This window comes from Lipotes vexillifer, unplaced genomic scaffold (assembly GCF_000442215.2).
Source record: "Lipotes vexillifer unplaced genomic scaffold, Lipotes_vexillifer_v1.1 scaffold2106, whole genome shotgun sequence".
Classification (NCBI taxonomy): Eukaryota; Metazoa; Chordata; class Mammalia; order Artiodactyla; family Lipotidae; genus Lipotes; species Lipotes vexillifer.
Window position 1 is genome coordinate 258,920 of NW_006775310.1, and position 16,753 is coordinate 275,672.

Sequence of the window (16,753 nt, forward strand, 5' to 3'; positions counted from 1 at the left end):
GAAGCCGGCCCAGGTCGGAGCGGGTGCTTGGAAGTTTGGGGTGGGGGTGAGGGCGGACTGCACCGACGCTGCCATAATTGGTTCAGAGACAATTGGCCATCCATATGGAAAAGATAAAGTAGATCCCTATCTTACAGCAGGCTTCCAAATAAGTTCCAGATGCAGTAAAGATCTACAGGAAACAAGCAAAACTACTATGGGGCTTTGGGAAGAAAACACAGAAGGACAGCTTCATAATAGTGGGAGAAGGGACAGTTCCTTTAACAAGGTCTAAAACGTGCAAAATGTAAATGAAGAGATGGATGACTTTGTCTACGTTAAAATGAAAATCGTCTCTAAGGCAAAAGACATCACACGCAAAGTGTAAAGACAAGCCATAGACCCCATAATATTTGCAACCCATACAACCGAGAAGAAATTCATAGAATATCTTAAAATGTCTAAGAGAAACAACTCAATAGAAAAAAAAAAATGGGCGAAGGAAATGAACAGGCAGTTCCAGAAGGTCAGTTACAAAAGAAAATTGAATCAACTTTACTTGTGATCATAACTGGAAGTTACAACCATGAGATCCCATTGAGCATCTGTGGGATTGACAAAAATTAAGATCTGATAACCCGTGTGGAACTGAGTATAGAGAAATGAGAATTATGTTGCTAGTAAAAGTGTAAATTGGTACAACCATCTAGGAAAAAATATGCCAAACCTTGTAAAGTTGAAGGTGCACAAGCTCTTGGTAGAGATATTTTCCTTCACATTCACAAGTGGACGAGTCCTGTACTCACCTGATGTAAGAGAGAATAGTGGAAACAATCTAACTGGCCCTGTGTGGAAATAGAATAGACTGGTTTTATTCATCCAATGAAATACTTTGAAGCAGTTAAAAGGAATGAAATAAATCTACATGTGTCAACATGGCTAAATCACAAAATCTAATGTAGGGTGAAATAAACCAGGTTACAAAAGGATATCACACTCTGATACCATTTATGTAAAATTTCAAAACAAAAAAATATATAGTAAAAATACAAAATCATGCTTGTATGTTTAACATTTTTTTAAATTTAAAATAAAATAGAAACCACAATGAGATATCACTTCACATTCATTAAGATGTCTACTTTTTTCTTTTTTAAGTAACAAGTGTTGGCAAGGATGTGGAGAATTTGGAACTCTTGTGCATTGCTGGTGGGAATGTAAAATGGTGCACCCACTGTGGAAAATGGTATGGCAATTCCTCAAAAAAAGTAAACACAGAATTATCCTATGATCCAGCAATTCCGCTTCTGGGCATATACCCAGAAGAACTGAAAGTAGGCAGTCGAACAGATATTTGTACACCCATGTTCATAGCAGCATTATTCACAATAGCTAATAGGTGGAAGCAACTCCAGTGTCCATGGATGGATGGATTAAACACAAAATGTGGTATATGCATACAACAGAATATTATACAGCCTTAACAAGGAATAAAATTCTGATATATTCTGTAACATGGACTAACCTTGATGACATTATGCTAAATGAAATTAGACAGACACAAAAGGACAAAACGGTGTGATTCCACTTATATGAGTTACTTAGAGTAGTCAAATTCATAGAGACAGAAAGTAGAATGGCGATGGGGGCGGGGTTACTGTTCAAGGGCTACAGTTTCAGCTTGGGAAGGTGACAGTTCTGGAGATGAATGGTGGTGACAGTTGCAGAATGTGTATGTACTTAATCCCACAGAATTGTAGTTTAAAATGGTTAAAACGGTAGATTTTGTTAGGTACATTTAATTTAAAAATAGAAATTTAAAAGAAGAAAATTGGCTTGAATCCAGCCCCTCTACCTAGCAGAGCGGGCAGAACCACTCACCTACCTGTGAAGCGCGGCTGACGCCCGACACCTGAATCGCCCCGCCCCTCCCCTCCCCTCCCCCGCACCCAGTCTCTACCCCGCGGCCTGGCAAGTCTCACTACGCAGACGCGGAGCTGGGGTGGGTGGGCAGGAGGGGCGTGGCCTCACTCTGCGCCTGTGCGGAATTCCAGCTGCAACTGCTGTTGGGGAGAAGATGCCCAGGTTGGGCTCCGCGGCCGCCGGCCGAGGGGAGGCCCGCACTGCACACGCGCAGACTGAGCATCCGCGTCAAAAGCCGAAGAGAGCGCGCGCTCCCCACGTCCTGCGCGTCCAGCTGCCAGGCATTAGTCCCTGCCGTGACTCCCGCTGGGCCTGGACGGGCTGGCGCGCCCTCGTCTGAAAAGCAATGCCCCGGGAGATCATCACCCTGCAACTGGGCCAGTGCGGCAATCAGAGTGAGCGAACGATCGCCGGGCCCAGCCAGTCTCCGGTTCTCTGCCCCTTCGGGTCCCACCCGAGTGCTTCGCATCCTCCAGCCCCCGCTTTCCCTTCCATGAACCCCCTGCCCTACTGCGCATGATGAACCAAGTCCCGGACCCCAGACCGAGAGCCCTGCCTCCAGCCCCCCGCTGTCACGGCTCCCAGACTCTTGGGCCCACCCTCTGAGAGTGACAGCCTCTGAGCCTCACCCTGGGCTCCTGAGGCCTTACGGCTCTAGCAGATCCAGGCGTCTCTCCTCTCCCCCCAGTTGGGTTCGAGTTCTGGAAACAGCTGTGCGCCGAGCATGGTATCAGCCCCGAGGGCATCGTGGAGGAGTTCGCCACCGAAGGCACTGACCGCAAGGACGTCTTTTTCTACCAGGTGCCCCCAGCGACTTGGCCAGGGCCGGTAGTGGCCCAGGGGGCCTGAAGGGAAGGGCAGTGGCTTGGTACTGGAAACCCGCTGGGCAGAGGAGCCAGGGCGGCTGGCTTGAAGAGGGAGGGCAGGCAGGAGCCAGAGGTGGGAGGACTGGAGGACTGGGTGGGCCCGAGCTTATTGGGCCCGATCCTGGACTCCCCTTGACAGGCAGACGATGAGCACTACATCCCCAGGGCGGTGCTGCTGGACCTGGAGCCGCGGGTGATCCATTCCATCCTCAATTCCCCCTATGCCAAGCTCTACAACCCAGAGAACATCTACCTGTCAGAGCATGGAGGAGGAGCTGGCAACAACTGGGCCAGCGGATTCTCCCAGGTCATTTGCTGTTCCCTGGCAGAACAACTCCATTCCCGTGTGGGGACAGGCCCTATGACTTCCTAGAGAGAGATTTTTTTCATCCCAGAGATTCTTGATGTTCCCTTCCTGGGGCAAGGCAGGCACAAGCAGTCTGGGAATTTGACCACACTGACAATAAATAAGAGACAAGGGGATTACCCTGATAAGAGGGGCAGCCAGAGAGAGGTTTATGCAAACTTTGTGCAAACCATTTGCAAAGTAGCATTTCTGGGGGAAGGGCCATAGCCCTCTTGTTTGAGGTGGCAGCAGTGTCTGACAGTAGAATTATTGGTGCCGAAAAGAGATGCTCTCCAGAAACTTCATCCTCATCCTCCCTCCTCATGTCTCTACACAGGGTGAGAAAATCCATGAAGACATCTTTGACATCATAGACCGAGAAGCAGATGGAAGTGACAGCCTAGAGGTGAGGCTGCCCCCCTGAGGGGTGGGGGTGGGGAGGAAGCTGAAAAGTGCTGGGGAAAGGTCAGGAGGTAGCCTGATCAGATGTGTGATGGGGGCAATTCAATTCAAAACTCTTCCATTGAGTATCAGATGTGAGATAGTGAGGTAAATAAGGTACAGTCCTTGTCCTCAAGGAGATCCTAATCTGGATGGCATCAGCTTCTTCCTTCTCAAGGAGCCTCAGTCTGGATGGACATAGAGGAAGCCTTGACACATTAGCATGTTGGAAGTGGGGAATGACACAACCCTGAAGCCTCTCCGCCAGATCCCTGGAGACTGCCTCTCCATCCCTCCCTTGCAGGGCTTCGTGCTGTGTCATTCCATCGCTGGGGGCACCGGTTCTGGCCTGGGTTCCTACCTCTTAGAGCGACTGAATGACAGGTAAGCCTGTGTTTGGGGAGAGGGCATTAGCCCTGTTTCCCTGGGTAACGTCTTTCCTTTTTATCGCTTTTTTCTTTCGGACTGGAAGGCCTGCCACTACCACCTTTGAGTAATAGGTAGGAACAGAGCCTGGCCACCAAGGGAACATCTTGGAAGCAGTAACTCCCAGGTGGGGGGTTTGCCTAGGGGGAGAAGGGGACCTACAAGGTTTGATGCTTTAGGCTTATCTTTTTTGGCTTCTGGGTTCTGAAGGCTCAGTTCTGCCCTCACCCCTTTCGTATAAGAAGTTGGTGGCACTTGGAAAGGAATGGCCCCTGTTATCCCTAGAGAAGATAGAGATGGGCAGTGATGGGAGTCCTTCCAATTCACTATGTCACCTTCCCCTTTCCCTCTTCCTTACCCCCAGGTACCCCAAGAAGCTGGTGCAGACATACTCAGTGTTTCCCAACCAGGATGAGATGAGCGATGTGGTGGTCCAGCCCTACAACTCACTGCTCACGCTCAAAAGGCTGACCCAGAACGCAGACTGTGTGGTGAGCATGCGAGGAGGGAGTGGGGGCTTTGGTCAACCTCCCCAAACCAGGGAGACACCTATACCCTGCCCTTCCCAAGCCCTTGCCCAGAGAACAGAGGACCAACAAAGCCATACCTGGTAGACCAAATTATGAAATAAGGACCTGATCCCAAGTTTCTTATAGTCCCTTTAGGCAGAAAGACTCTCAGCAAAGTGAATATCACACTCCCACCCCACGTGTCTCCACTTAGCCTGTTTTTCTTTTTTAAATTAATTAATTAATTAATTTTATTTTTGTCTGCGTTGAGTCTTCATTGCTGCGCACGGGCTTTCTCTAGTTGCAGCGAGCGGGGCTACTCTTTGTTGTGGTGTGTGGGCTTCTCATTGCGGTGGCTTCTCTTGTTGCAGAGCACAGGCTCTAGGCGCGCGAGCTTCAGTAGTTGTGGCACGTGGGCTCTGTAGCTGTGGCTCACGGGCTTAGTTGTTCCATGGCATGTGGGATCTTCCCGGACCAGGGCTCGAACCTTTGTCCCCTGCATTGGCAGGCAGATTCTTCACCACTGCGCCACCAGGGAAGCCGCTCCACTTAGTCTGTTTAATGCCTACTCATGCTTACATTCTCAGCCCAAGGGTCACTTTCTTAGCAAAACCTTCCCTGACCACCCAGACAAGGTCAAATTCCTTTGTGCATATTTCAGGCTATAACTATACTTTTCTGTTGTTTTATATTTAATGTCGGTGTCCCTCCTGTAGACTATAGATGTGGTGAGGGGGAAGACCATGCCTGTTTTACTCTCCACAGTTTCTCTAGGCACCATGCCTGGCACATGTTGGACAATCAGATATTTGTTTAATGCACTGGGTGGTAGAAACGTGTCTCCTGATGCCCCAGAGACAGTACTTGCCTTTTAAATTAGCACACCTACTTCCTAGTTTTGGAGTTTAGAGGGGGACTAAGCAAATAACTTACTTCTCTGCCCGCTTTCTCCTCAAAAAGGTGCCGTGACCCTCTTCTGTCCCCCCAGGTGGTGCTGGACAACACAGCCCTGAACCGGATCGCCACAGACCGCCTGCACATCCAGAACCCATCCTTCTCTCAGATCAACCAGCTGGTGAGCCCTCACTCCTAGACTCTCTTGGACTGGAACCCCGCCTTGCCGGAGTGCCATCGGGGGAAGGGAGGCCTCCCAGGACAAGGCCCTTGACACAGCACCCCTGTCCCCAGGTGTCCACCATCATGTCGGCCAGCACCACCACCCTGCGCTACCCCGGCTACATGAACAACGACCTCATCGGCCTCATCGCCTCGCTCATTCCCACACCACGGCTCCACTTCCTCATGACCGGCTACACACCGCTCACCACGGACCAGTCGGTGAGAGCAGCCCGCAGGCCCAGCAGGCCCTGACCAGCCTTTCTCTTTCCCCTGCTGCCCCCGGAGCTGCCCCGCGCAGCCCCCAGGGGCCCTGCGCTCTGGGACTGGCACAGGCTGGGCGACTTCCTGGCTGACTTGCTCTCCTCTTCCCTCTGCCTGTGGCTCCCTGCAGGGCCCGGGCTGTGCGGGGTCTGCGGATGCTCCTGCACAAGGGCATGAGTTTGCTGAGCTCGGGAGGACTGAGATCCCTGATCCCACAGCAGAGGCTCAGTGTGGACCTGAATCTAAGGACACTCCCCACAGAGGCCAAACTGCCCCGAGTCTGACGGGGACATGTGTTGCCTACTGCTCTCTGTCCGTGCGTTTCTCGACCGTGCCCTGAGTGCTGGCCTGCCCTGTGGCCACTGTCCCCTCAGGTGGCCAGCGTGAGGAAGACCACGGTCCTGGATGTCATGAGGAGGCTGCTGCAGCCCAAGAACGTGATGGTGTCCACGGGCCGGGATCGCCAGACCAACCACTGCTACATCGCCATCCTCAACATCATCCAGGGGGAGGTGGACCCCACCCAGGTAGGTGAGGCCTCTTCGTTCTACCCCCAGAGCCCACAGGGGTGGAGGAGAGGCTACCAGCACCACTCCTGTGCCCACCCCAGGTCCACAAGAGCCTGCAGAGGATCCGGGAACGCAAGCTGGCCAACTTCATCCCCTGGGGCCCAGCCAGCATCCAGGTGGCCCTGTCCCGGAAGTCGCCCTACCTGCCTTCTGCCCACAGGGTCAGCGGGCTCATGATGGCCAACCACACCAGCATCTCGTCGGTGAGTCTCACAGTTGGCACATAAGTATTGTCCTGGTTGTGCCGCACCCCTGCTGCCCCTGCTTCTGGCTTTTTTACTGTGGAGATAGCCCAGCCTTGGTTCCCTGGCTCTCTGGGCCATGTTGTTCGCTGAAGTTCTTTGTGACCCCTGCTTTCTGCACACCCCAAGCTCTTCGAGCGGACCTGTCGCCAGTACGACAAGCGTGAGCCTAGTCTCCTGGTCTTCTTTGTGGCCACTCTCTTCCACTAGCCACCTTCCTCATTCTCCCCCAGATCCATTCCAACCCCTTGTCTTGCACTGGCTCCCGGAGATTTCCATCTCTTGCAGCTCTTTGAAAGTTCCTGCCAGCAGTACGACAAGCTGCGGAAGCGGGAGGCCTTCCTGGAGCAGTTCCGCAAGGAGGACATCTTCAAGGAGAACTTTGATGAGCTGGACAGGTCCAGGGAGGTCGTGCAGGAGCTTATTGATGAGTACCATGCCGCCACGCGGCCAGACTACATCTCCTGGGGCACCCAGGAGCAGTGACTTCCTCCCCACTTCCTGGGGCACCCGCTGGACAGTAAGCACAGCCCCCATCATGCCTGGTCCCTCTGGTCCAAATTCCCCTCACCAGCAACCTTTCTAGGTTCTCCTTCAGCCCAGGAGTTGGCCCTGCTTCCTCCCTTCCATGCCTGACCCTTGATATGCTTATTTAGCTCTAATAAAGTAATAAAGCTGCACTGTGAATATAGTCAGGCCTTGGTCTGTGAATATGGGGGACGATAAAAGCATCTCCATGGTGCCTCACAGTTCCCAGGCATGTGTTGGTAGGGGGGGCCTTTACCTGCTCTAGCTTAGTCACGGTCTTTGTGTGTCCACTGTTTCCATGAGCATCCCTTACCTAGAACCAAGCTGTTCTGTAGCCAGTCCTACTCTCAAGACTATATAGGATTACTGATGTCTGCTGTCTCCTCGGTGCCTAAGCTCCTGCCCCAGGGTGGATCAATATTGCCCATACTGCCCCAGCCTCCTCCACTCAGGGCAGAGGCTGTAAAGGCTACTGAAGGACGGCCTGCAGCGTTCTATGCAGGTCAAGAAAGCCAAGACTGTATTCCCAGGCACAAGGCAATTAGATCCTCAGGAGTCAGTCTAATTCAGCCCAATCTGATAAAAGTAGGGCTGAGCCCATCCTGATAAATTCTTTATCTGTGCCAGAGAAGTTCTTGGGTCTGATCCTGCCCCAAGCTTTTTCTGTTCCAGTCCCAAAGCAGTAGGCACATTAAAGATGGACCCAACCAAGACCCAGAAGCTGGACACCAGGGTAGGACTGGGTAGTGCCAGTCCTGATGACTCACTGTCCTCAGGCCTCAGGGATGCCAAGAGGCCACCCCTATGCCACTCTGTGGAAGAAGGGTGAGTAATTGCCAGCTTCCAAAGCTGTCCTCTTGCCTGCCTCACCCACCACCCTAGGGCAGCATACGGGCCAGGAGGAGGTTAAATCCAGAAGGTCACGGAGGGTGGAGCCCTGTGGTGTTCAGACTCCCCTCAGTGCTGGTAAAAGCCCAGAGTGTGGGCATCCCCGGAGGTGGAGCTCTGAGCTCTGGGGCTCCAACTTGTCCCACTGACAACACTCCCACAGCAAGGGTTTGTGTAAATAAGGAATTTTTGTGTGTGTGTCTTCTCTTCTACAAATAAATTAAGAAACAAACTAGAAAATTGTCTGCACCCATTGCAGCCCTTGGGTGTGGGGTGTGCCCTGTCCCTGCAGGGCCAAAAGGATCCATGGTTCCCTGAAATCGCAGAGCAGTCCAAGTCCAGGATGGAGGCAAGAGGGAGGTCGTGACCTCTTGGCAAGCTCAGTCCTGCAGCTGCCCCAAACAGCCAGACTGTCCCTGGGGCTCGTCCAGGCCCGGGTACTGGCTGGGAGGGGAGGTGTCTGTCAGGTCTTGGCATGGAGGAGGACTACTGCTGGGCCTCTCAGGGGAGGCCAAGTAGGCATTCACCAGCTGCACGATCTCTTCCACCTAAGGGAGGGCAGAGGTCAGAGTACACAAGGGGCCACTGGGTTCTCCTTTTTCTTAACCTCCACCCAGGCTCCTTCCCAAGGCCTTACGTGAGCTGCCCCCTACAATCTTTCCTTCCTCATCATCGCTCTCCCTCACTCACAATGTGCCAACCGCACTTGCTTCTTTCTGCTCCTGTAATATCCTAAGGTTATTCTCAACTCAGGGCCTTTGCACTTGCAAGTCCCTCTACCAGGAATGCTGTGCCCCCAGGTCTTCCTTTGGCTAGCTTAAGTGTCACTGTTGTTGCGTATCTTTTCCTGACCATCCTACCTAATGCTATGGCCCCCTCCAATCACTTCCTGTCTCACTACCCTTTCCTTCATAGCATTTGTCACTGTCTTAAATAGTCTTTGAGGGGACTTCCCTGGCTATCCAGTGGTTGAGACTCCACACTTCCACTGCAGGGGGCATGGGTTCCATCCCTGGTCAGGGAACTAAGATCCCGCATGCCGCCTGGTGTGGCCAAAAAAATTAGAAAAAAAGAAAAAAGTCTTTGATTCCTTGTTTAGTGTCTGATCGCTGGCTCTGATGTAAAGCTCCTTTAGTTTGTCTTTGATCACTATTGGATCCCCAGGGTCTAGAGCTGTACCTGGCCCATGCTCAATGCTTAATAAATGTTTCTTGACATCCTTTCCCTTCCTTCCTCCTTCTACACCCTCTTCCCACTCACCTGGGGACTCTGCAGGAGGAGCTGGCTCTCTCCCACCCTCAATGCCAGGGTGTGGGGGCCCATTAGTTGGCAGGCGGCCACACGGCCATAGCTGACACTGTGAACGGGCTGTGTCTCACCCGGTCGGGAGAGGGACATGGCCTTGGCTCCCAGGCCCAGGCATAGCTTCTGTGGAGCGCCCCCACCAGGCTCCTGCGGACAGACAGGCAGAGTCAGGGTGGAAGGAGGGGACCCTGCAGCATTATTTTTGGTGTGGGGAGATGGCTGTGAGCAAGAAGTTTCCTGGTCCCCCCCTATAATCCACAGCTCCACAGAGGTGAGGGCCCCAGGGCCAGTGACTCCTGGGGTTTGAGATGGGCAGCTGTGCTGGGTGTAGGGAGTGAAGTGACCCACAATGGGGGCCTGTGGCTCTGGGGCAAAGGTGTGGGGCTCGGGCCGCCAGAGTCCCCCTCTCCCTTCTCCCCCTCACCGTGCTCAGCTCCAGAACGTCATACCGAGCAGCGCCGAACCCTGGACACTGCGCCGCCAGAGCCAAGTAGGCAGCCATGGCCTCAGCTCGGCCCATGCCCCGTAGCCGCTTCCAGCCTCCCAGCACAGCAGCCGCCGTGCCGGCGCCACCTCCTCCCTCGCGGGCCACGCTTCCCGCCGTGCGGCCGGCCCCGCCGCGCCGGGCCCGCTCCGCCCGCCTCTTGGCCAGGGCCGGACTCCAGATTGCCCCGGCCAGCAGGGCGGCGGAGCGGGGAGGCCTGGGCACCGGGCGGAGAGGGTCTTCACGCGGCGGGGCCGGAGTGGGCAGCAAGCGGTCCAGGCGCTGCAGAGGCGCCCGCGGGGAGAAGTCTCGGTGCAGGCTCCGCAGGCGCAGCGCCGCCTGGGCGCGCAGCGTGTCGTCGGGCGGGGACGGCCGGCCGCGCAGCAGCAGAGCTTGAGCCTACGGGGAGGCAGGGGTCATCAGCGCGGGAGCGGCGGGGGGCCGTCTCGAAGACACCTAGGGTGTCTGGGTTCGAGCACCGCCTCCCCCGGGGTTGCCATAACGACGAAATGCGATGGCCCAGAAACGGAGGGGTTCAGGCTCGCGGGTCTTCGCTGGGCGTGAATGCCTGAGATCCTCACCTGCTCAAAGAGGAAGGGCAGTTCGTGACCGTCTGGGGACAGCCCCTCAGGGTGCAGAGGTCCGTGAAGACGCAGACACAGTCTCCATCCGGAGTCCGGCGGGTCCTCCAGCCCGGCTTCCTCAGCCGCCAAGCTGCAGAATAAAGAAGGCCGCGATGTGCCCGGGAAGCAGGGGCCCCCAAGGCGCGGGCCCAGGGGAAAGAGGCGGGGGCAGATGTTTGGGGCGGGGCCCGGGCGGAATGGACAGAGGAGGCAAGCCTTGAAGCCTGACTGCAAACCGCCGGCGGACAAGAATCCATCCGTGAACCAGTGAAATTTACCGTGCCGGGCAAGTGGCAGGCGCTCGGTAAACGTTTGCTTAGGGATTGACCGAAGCCGAGAGGCGAATGGGCTAACGGAGAGCAGGGCTGGGGCTGGACATTTACTTCTCAAACCTGGTGAGCACGTCGGCCACGAGAGTCCCCCCGGCCAGGGCTCGCTCCTGGGCCCCTCGCTGCTCGTACAGCGCGAATGCATTGCGGCTCCGGGTCAAGCCCAGCCGCCCCACCAGCTCTCGAGCAACCTGGAGGGGTGAGAACATAAGAGGAAAGTCAGACCCAGACCGCACAGGGGTCTTGCCAGTACTTCTGGAGGGGTCCAACTGGAGGGGTCTTTCAGGTCTCTTAGTCCCGCCACACACAGCCGTTAGCCAACTGATGACTCTCAGACTCGGGCAAACCCTAGGGCCCAGGCACCAGGAGAGCCAGGCATGGGAAGCTGGGAGGAAGGTTGAGGTTTCAGGGGTTTTCTCTGTGGTCTTACCTCTCCCGCCGTGGTGTGGGAGTCTATGGCCACAGGGCAGGCACCAGCCCCCGGACAGTGCACGGTGCACAACAACTCCTGCCGTCGGCTCAGCGCGGAAATCTCTGCCAGTGAGGGCACCAGCTCCCGGCCACGCGTCTGGCCCAGCGCTTTTCGTATGAAGCGCGCATATTCCGCCAGTTCCGAGTCCGGAAGCGCCTGCTCAGTCCTGGGTTAGGGAGAACTGGAGAGTCAGTGCTCCAAGGGCTTTCCTTCACCTCCACCCTATTGCCTTCTTACTTTATAGTTTATTTCGCCTCGCCGATTCCCTCCCCTCCAACTCTAAGTTCCTTGAAGGCAGCGCAGCCAGCTTTTCTGAATCTACCCTGATGCTCTGTATGGAGCAGAATTACTTTCTAAGGCCCCTGGCAGCTTTCTCCTTACTGCCTCCTCCCACTTCCCAAAGTTTCCATGATCCTCCTTCGGGTTGAAATCCAAACTCCAGCCGCATTCCTCTTTCCAACCTAAAAGCCCTGGCGCTGGACTGCATCAGCTCCGAGAAAAACAGCCTTTCAATAATTCCGCTGCCCAAAGCGGGAACCTTTTTGTAATTCCTCCGCCCGCAAGTGGTGTATGATCTTGTAATTCCCACAAAGGCACTATGCATGTTAGCAGAGCCCTGACCTTGGGGCAAGTCCCTTCCCTTGTCTGGGTCCAAGTTCTCCATCTGCCAAACTCTTTGGAAAGACCTGCCATTCTTTTCCAGCCCCTTAGCTCCCTTGCCTTGGCCTTACCCCCACGCCTCCCCTCTCACCTCTCCAGATGCCCCAGGAGGTGCCCCCGTACAGGTCCGCCAGGCCGGAAGGTACAGCTCATGCAAGTGAGGAGCTGCCAGTACCGCAGGGCCGCGGGGTCTTGGGTAGCTGGAGGCCCGGGGGGGCCTGCGGGGCCCGAGGTCTGCTTAGCCAGCTGCAGGAAGAGCTCGTCTCGGAGAGCGGGCAGGTCCCGGCAGGTCTGGAGCACACCCTGCATCAGGGGCCCGGGGCGCCGTGCCCCCTCCAGGGCCTGCAGCGCCAGGAACAGCCGCACCGCCTCCTCGCGCAAGGGAGCGTAGCCCGGACCTGCGGGGACGGCGGGGGCGGAGGGACGGTTTGGAGAGGGGACACAGAGCTGGGCCCTGGGAGGAAGGCATGAACCAGGGGAAGGTCAGAGGGAGTGTAAGGGGACAGGGGTGGCAAGGAGGGGAGAGTGCGAAGGACAGGAAGAGTGAAGGGAAAGCAATCGTCCCCACAGAGCCAAATTCAACCCCTGCCTCCCGGGAATCTCCCCCCACCCAGATCCCCTAAGGCTGCACTTTGAGTTAGTAACTTGGATGGATGGACTATAAGGACACAGGGTCAACCTTGAGATTCTGTAATTGGGTACTGACAGCTATCACCATGGGCCAGAAAACAGGTTGGACCGCGAGTCAGAAAACCAGGGTTCTTCTCCCAGCTCCCCTTAATCCTCTAGCTTGAGGACCTGGGCCTGTCACTGTTCCCTTTTGGGGACAAGTATAACTAGATGAGGTCAGCACATTCTCCCAAGGTGGTGGCTTTTCCACCACGTGTAAAGGCAGTATGCCGTGGTGTTGAGAGTATAATGAGAGAACAAAATAGAGGGTGTAAAAAACTCATGAAGGAACATGAGTAGTCAGAATGAGATCCAGAGAAGGTGGTCAAAGGGAGCCTTTACTTTCTGTGCTGGCTTTCCTCCCCCTCTACCTGGGGTATCAGTCTGCTCAGCTTCTGGTTTCATCTTCATCCTTTGAAAAATGAGGGGCTGGGGAGGCCCCCTGAGGACTCCTAGATCCCTATCAGGTGAGGCATTCAGATTCCCCATCCAAGGGACTTGGGCCATGGCACCACTCACCTGGGGCATTGACTCCGTAGGGCAGGGGCAGGAGCGGGGCATACAGGGCCCCACTAGTGTGCCTCAGAATTGGGTTCCGTCTGTAAATAAGGGCCACAGCTTCCGGGTCCCCACAACTCTCCTAGAGGCCATGGAAATGATCAAAGTGATGGAGAAGGGGGCTCACCATGAACCCAGAAAGTTTATGGGTCCACCACCCTCCTCTTTCTCCATGGAGTTCCCTCCCTCGCACCTGAATGTCCCTGAGCAGCAGCTGGGTGGGGGTCTCCAGCGGCGCCTTGGAGGCTATCACTTCGCGCAGCGCCACCCCCCAGCGCTCTGCCTCAGCCTGGCGGGGCGAGCAGAGCCGGACGCTATGCTTCCGGCCAGACACGGTCACTGACCACAGACCTGGGGGAAAGAGAGGCCGCGGAGGTCAATCAGGGTTGGCTGGGGCAGTTACCTAGGGAGGTAGGAGAATCCCCAGGAGGTCTCACCTGTCTCCTTGGGCCTGCGCTCAGGGCCGGTCACCGAGCACAGGCTGGTGAGCACGAGGCTCCCGAGGCGCCGCGCCCCCTTCCCGCTGCTGCTGAACTGGTCCAAGGAGTCCCGGGTGAGCACGAACCAGGCTCGGCGCGGGGGCAACCAGGGCCGCGCCCCTCCTCCGCGGGGCTCGCGGTACAGCCAACCTGCGGGGAGAAGGAGGGAAAGGGGATCGGCAGGAGAAGACATTATCCCGTGGAGGATCGGGATTGGGGCCTCTAGAGCGCATGAGGTGGATCCCCACCTTTCACGACGACGTCTGGGTCGTCTTCTGACGGCCCCTTCTCCGGGATGAGGCTCCGCGTCTCCTCCCAGCTTTGCAGCCTGGGCAAGAAGGGAGCGAGGGTTGGGCAAGCCTGCAGGTCCTGCACCCGCCTCCAGGAGGCTCCTCTCTAAGGGCTCCCCAGACAGCGAGGGGTGCCTACTCCCCGGGCTGGGCGCCCCTCCCCCAGGCTGTGGGAACCGCTGGGCGGTTCTGACCTCGCACCAGAAATAGCCCGGACCCCCCCTTCCTCCCCGCGCCCCCAGCCGGACCGCCCCCCGGGACCCCGGCCAAACCACAGCGTCCGGCCGTAAGGCCTTTCCCTTATTGCACAACCGCGGGAGGGAAGCCGGTGAACCTGGGGGTCCCAGACCATGGGACACAGGGGCTGAGTTCACCTGTCTGAGACTGGACCGCTCCTCACAGGCTGAGTCAGCGTCACATCCAGGGGGCCCTGGGGAAACAGGCAGGGCAGCCCTCAGGCTAAGAACCCTCCTCGCAGGATGCCAGTGCCTTCTGGCGCAGGACAGCGCTGCTCAGAGGATTGGGGAATCAAGGAGTGGGATGGTGACTGTGACTGAGCGAGCTGAAGCCACTGGGCTAGCCCCTTCCACCAGTCTCTACAGAACAGCCCAAGCTAAAAAGCCAAGACTCTCGCCTGATCTCTGTGATTCTTTAAAGAGGCAATCAGGTGTTGGGGTAGAGTAGAAAAAGCACTGGGCAGAGAGTCAGGAGACCTGGGTTCTAATACCGGCTAAACCGCTAACTCGGATCTACAAACTTGCTGAGGAACCCTGGCAAGCCCCTTCGAGTCTTTGGGCCTTAGGTTCCCCATCTGTGAAGAGGCAGAGGTGGATGAAGTTCCTTCTTGCTCTGGCAGAGTCGGAGTCACCCCCTCCTCCTCATTTCCCTTGATTGGCTGGCGGGCGTTCAGGCTGGCAGGCAGGCGGTAGGCACGGAGGTGAATGAAGGGAAGAGGGACCCTTTCGGTACAGGGCTTTCTCCAAGAGCTTCTTATACCCTCCCACAGGGACCCCTGAAACTCAGTAGGAAGTAAAGACCCTGTCCTTTTGCTGGGGCTCAGGCCAGGCTGAAGAATACTCTCCATGGGAGGTACAGTCCAGGATTCTGCCCTCCCCCTACCACACTCCCTGTGCCCTGGGACTTCTACTGTAGACTGGGGTCTAAGAAAGGCCTAAAACCCTACCAGGAGCCAGGTCAGGCGGGAACTGTGCCACGGTCCCATTGCATCCAGGCAGCTAAAGTCAGGAGGGGGAGGTGGGGGAAGGGGGCCAGGGACACCTGTCCCCAGGCTCCAAGGAGGGGGGCGGTGGTGGAGGTGGAGCATGAGGGAGGCAATGGCAGTGGTTCACAAAGCCGACCCTGCTCTGGCTGGAACCTTGGGGACGCCTGGGTCCTGTGCCTTCGGGGGCGCAGATCCTCTTCTGGAAGGTCTGAGAGGGGCTCTCAGCCACACCACCATAAGGGCAGGTGCTGACCCCTCTCTTAGACCAACTCCCCTAATCGCAGTCCCCTGATTCCCTCCCTCCCCGCCCCTCCTCTATATTTATCCGCCCTCCGCCTCCGCCAGGTGCTGGCGCCGGCCCCAGCGGCGCAGCCCGCCCCACCCGGGCACTGAGCCACCGGGCCTGCTGGGGACCCCTGAGCGGGGGAAGGGAGCCTGACCCAGGCCACAGCACACGGGAGTCTGGTTGCCCGAAGTTTGCTTGCTGGCGTGCAGGGGCATCAGAGAGGGGACGTCAGGGGATGATGGTCTCTCACACCAATAGAGCCTCAGTTTCGCCACGGGGAGATTCGACAAAACCCAGGAGCCGAATGTCCCTCACCATTCCCTCAGGGATTCCCCAGGAGCCTCACCAGGGAGGCCCTGAGTGTCAGGATAATGATGAGGGGTCCTCGGAGAGTTGTGGCCCCCAGCTCCCTCTCCATGGGGTCCCCGCCACGGACCCCAGTCTGAGGATGCCTGCTTCCCCTTGCCCAGGTCCCCGCGGCGGGAACTCCCGCATCTGGCCCCAGCGCTCAGTGCTCATGAATTGGAAGCGGAGCGGACCCAGGTGTCCGAGCCGCCCAGCCGGCCTCGCCACATTCCTCGGCGCTGGCGGAGGCGGAAGGAGACAGGATGGGACGCGGGCCCAGCGGGGAAGGGAGAGGCTGGGCCAGGTCGGGCCAGGCGTGACGCCTCTCCTGCCTCAGGGCCCCCAGCAGGTGGACAGCGCCCAGCGTGCTGCGCAAGGCCCACAGGCACATCCCGAGGCGGGCTGCTGCTTGAGCTCTAGGGGGCTTCTGGCCCCCAGGCAAAAACGTCTCCCGAGTCCCCAGTCCGCAAGAGCACGGCGTTTGGCTCGAGTCTGGAGCAGGATCAGGCGTGACGGCCGGTTGTAGTGAGAGGGATTGAGACAAGGCTTCAAACCCCCCGGGACTTACCCTCCCGCCGCCCGCTGGACTCGGGGTCCGTAGCTCAAAGGTCTCCTCGTCCTCGTCTTCGTCCCCGTCCCCGCTAAGCTCGCCGTCCCCGTAGTCCCGGTGCAGAAGAGTAAAGCCTCGACGGCAGCAGAGGAGCCACCACAATCCCCCGGGGAGAGGCATCCGGGCGAGCAGCCGGGGGATTGGGGTGCGGGCAGCCGGGGCCGAGCTGCAGGGGGTCGGAGAAACTGGCGGGGCTCCGACCCGAGCCGGGGGAAAGATGAGGAGGGAGGAGGGAAAGGGAGAGGGGGACTGGGAGGAGGCGGTGTCTGGCTCTGGGGTGCAAGGGGTCGCTTGCTAGAGCCTGCGGGGGGCTCAGAGTCTGAG

At 57.0% G+C, this 16,753-nt stretch overlaps 2 protein-coding genes across 2 annotated transcripts; one reads left to right on the forward strand and one right to left on the reverse strand.

Annotated features, from left to right (window-relative positions):
• The first annotated feature begins 1,991 nt into the window (after window positions 1-1,991).
• TUBG2 (tubulin gamma 2) lies at window positions 1,992-7,358 on the forward strand. The gene is made up of 11 exons (XM_007449857.1): window positions 1,992-2,297; window positions 2,591-2,703; window positions 2,908-3,075; window positions 3,452-3,520; window positions 3,860-3,939; window positions 4,346-4,472; window positions 5,479-5,565; window positions 5,679-5,828; window positions 6,245-6,397; window positions 6,481-6,642; window positions 6,970-7,358. The coding sequence occupies exons 1-11, from the start codon at window positions 2,249-2,251 to the stop codon at window positions 7,165-7,167; spliced, it is 1,356 nt and encodes a 451-aa protein (XP_007449919.1). The 5' UTR covers window positions 1,992-2,248; the 3' UTR covers window positions 7,168-7,358.
• A 908-nt stretch (window positions 7,359-8,266) lies between these two features.
• Window positions 8,267-16,577, reverse strand: PLEKHH3 (pleckstrin homology, MyTH4 and FERM domain containing H3). The gene is made up of 13 exons (XM_007449858.1): window positions 16,388-16,577; window positions 14,341-14,396; window positions 13,925-14,004; window positions 13,635-13,826; window positions 13,391-13,548; window positions 13,159-13,279; window positions 12,062-12,368; window positions 11,269-11,476; window positions 10,893-11,029; window positions 10,468-10,600; window positions 9,827-10,285; window positions 9,358-9,549; window positions 8,267-8,645 (listed from the first exon to the last, which is right to left on the reverse strand). Exons 1-13 carry the CDS (start codon window positions 16,547-16,549, stop codon window positions 8,478-8,480), a joined length of 2,373 nt encoding a protein of 790 aa, XP_007449920.1. The 5' UTR covers window positions 16,550-16,577; the 3' UTR covers window positions 8,267-8,477.
• Window positions 16,578-16,753: the final 176 nt, after the last annotated feature.

What these genes read in the sequence shown, in the direction of transcription:
- TUBG2 (XM_007449857.1), top strand. Translation starts at nt 2,249, where the DNA reads ATGCCCCGGGAGATCATCACCCTGCAACTGGGCCAGTGCGGCAATCAG. An exon ending in GGGCCAGCGGATTCTCCCAG is followed by an intron (nt 3,076 to 3,451) that starts GTCATTTGCTGT and finishes GTCTCTACACAG; the next exon opens with GGTGAGAAAATCCATGAAGA. An exon ending in TTAGAGCGACTGAATGACAG is followed by an intron (nt 3,940 to 4,345) that starts GTAAGCCTGTGT and finishes CCTTACCCCCAG; the next exon opens with GTACCCCAAGAAGCTGGTGC.
- PLEKHH3 (XM_007449858.1), bottom strand. Translation starts at nt 16,549, where the DNA reads ATGCCTCTCCCCGGGGGATTGTGGTGGCTCCTCTGCTGCCGTCGAGGC. An exon ending in AGCGGTCCAGTCTCAGACAG is followed by an intron (nt 14,005 to 14,340) that starts GTGAACTCAGCC and finishes CTTCTTGCCCAG; the next exon opens with GCTGCAAAGCTGGGAGGAGA. An exon ending in TCCTCCTGCAGAGTCCCCAG is followed by an intron (nt 8,646 to 9,357) that starts GTGAGTGGGAAG and finishes GCCCTCCCTTAG; the next exon opens with GTGGAAGAGATCGTGCAGCT.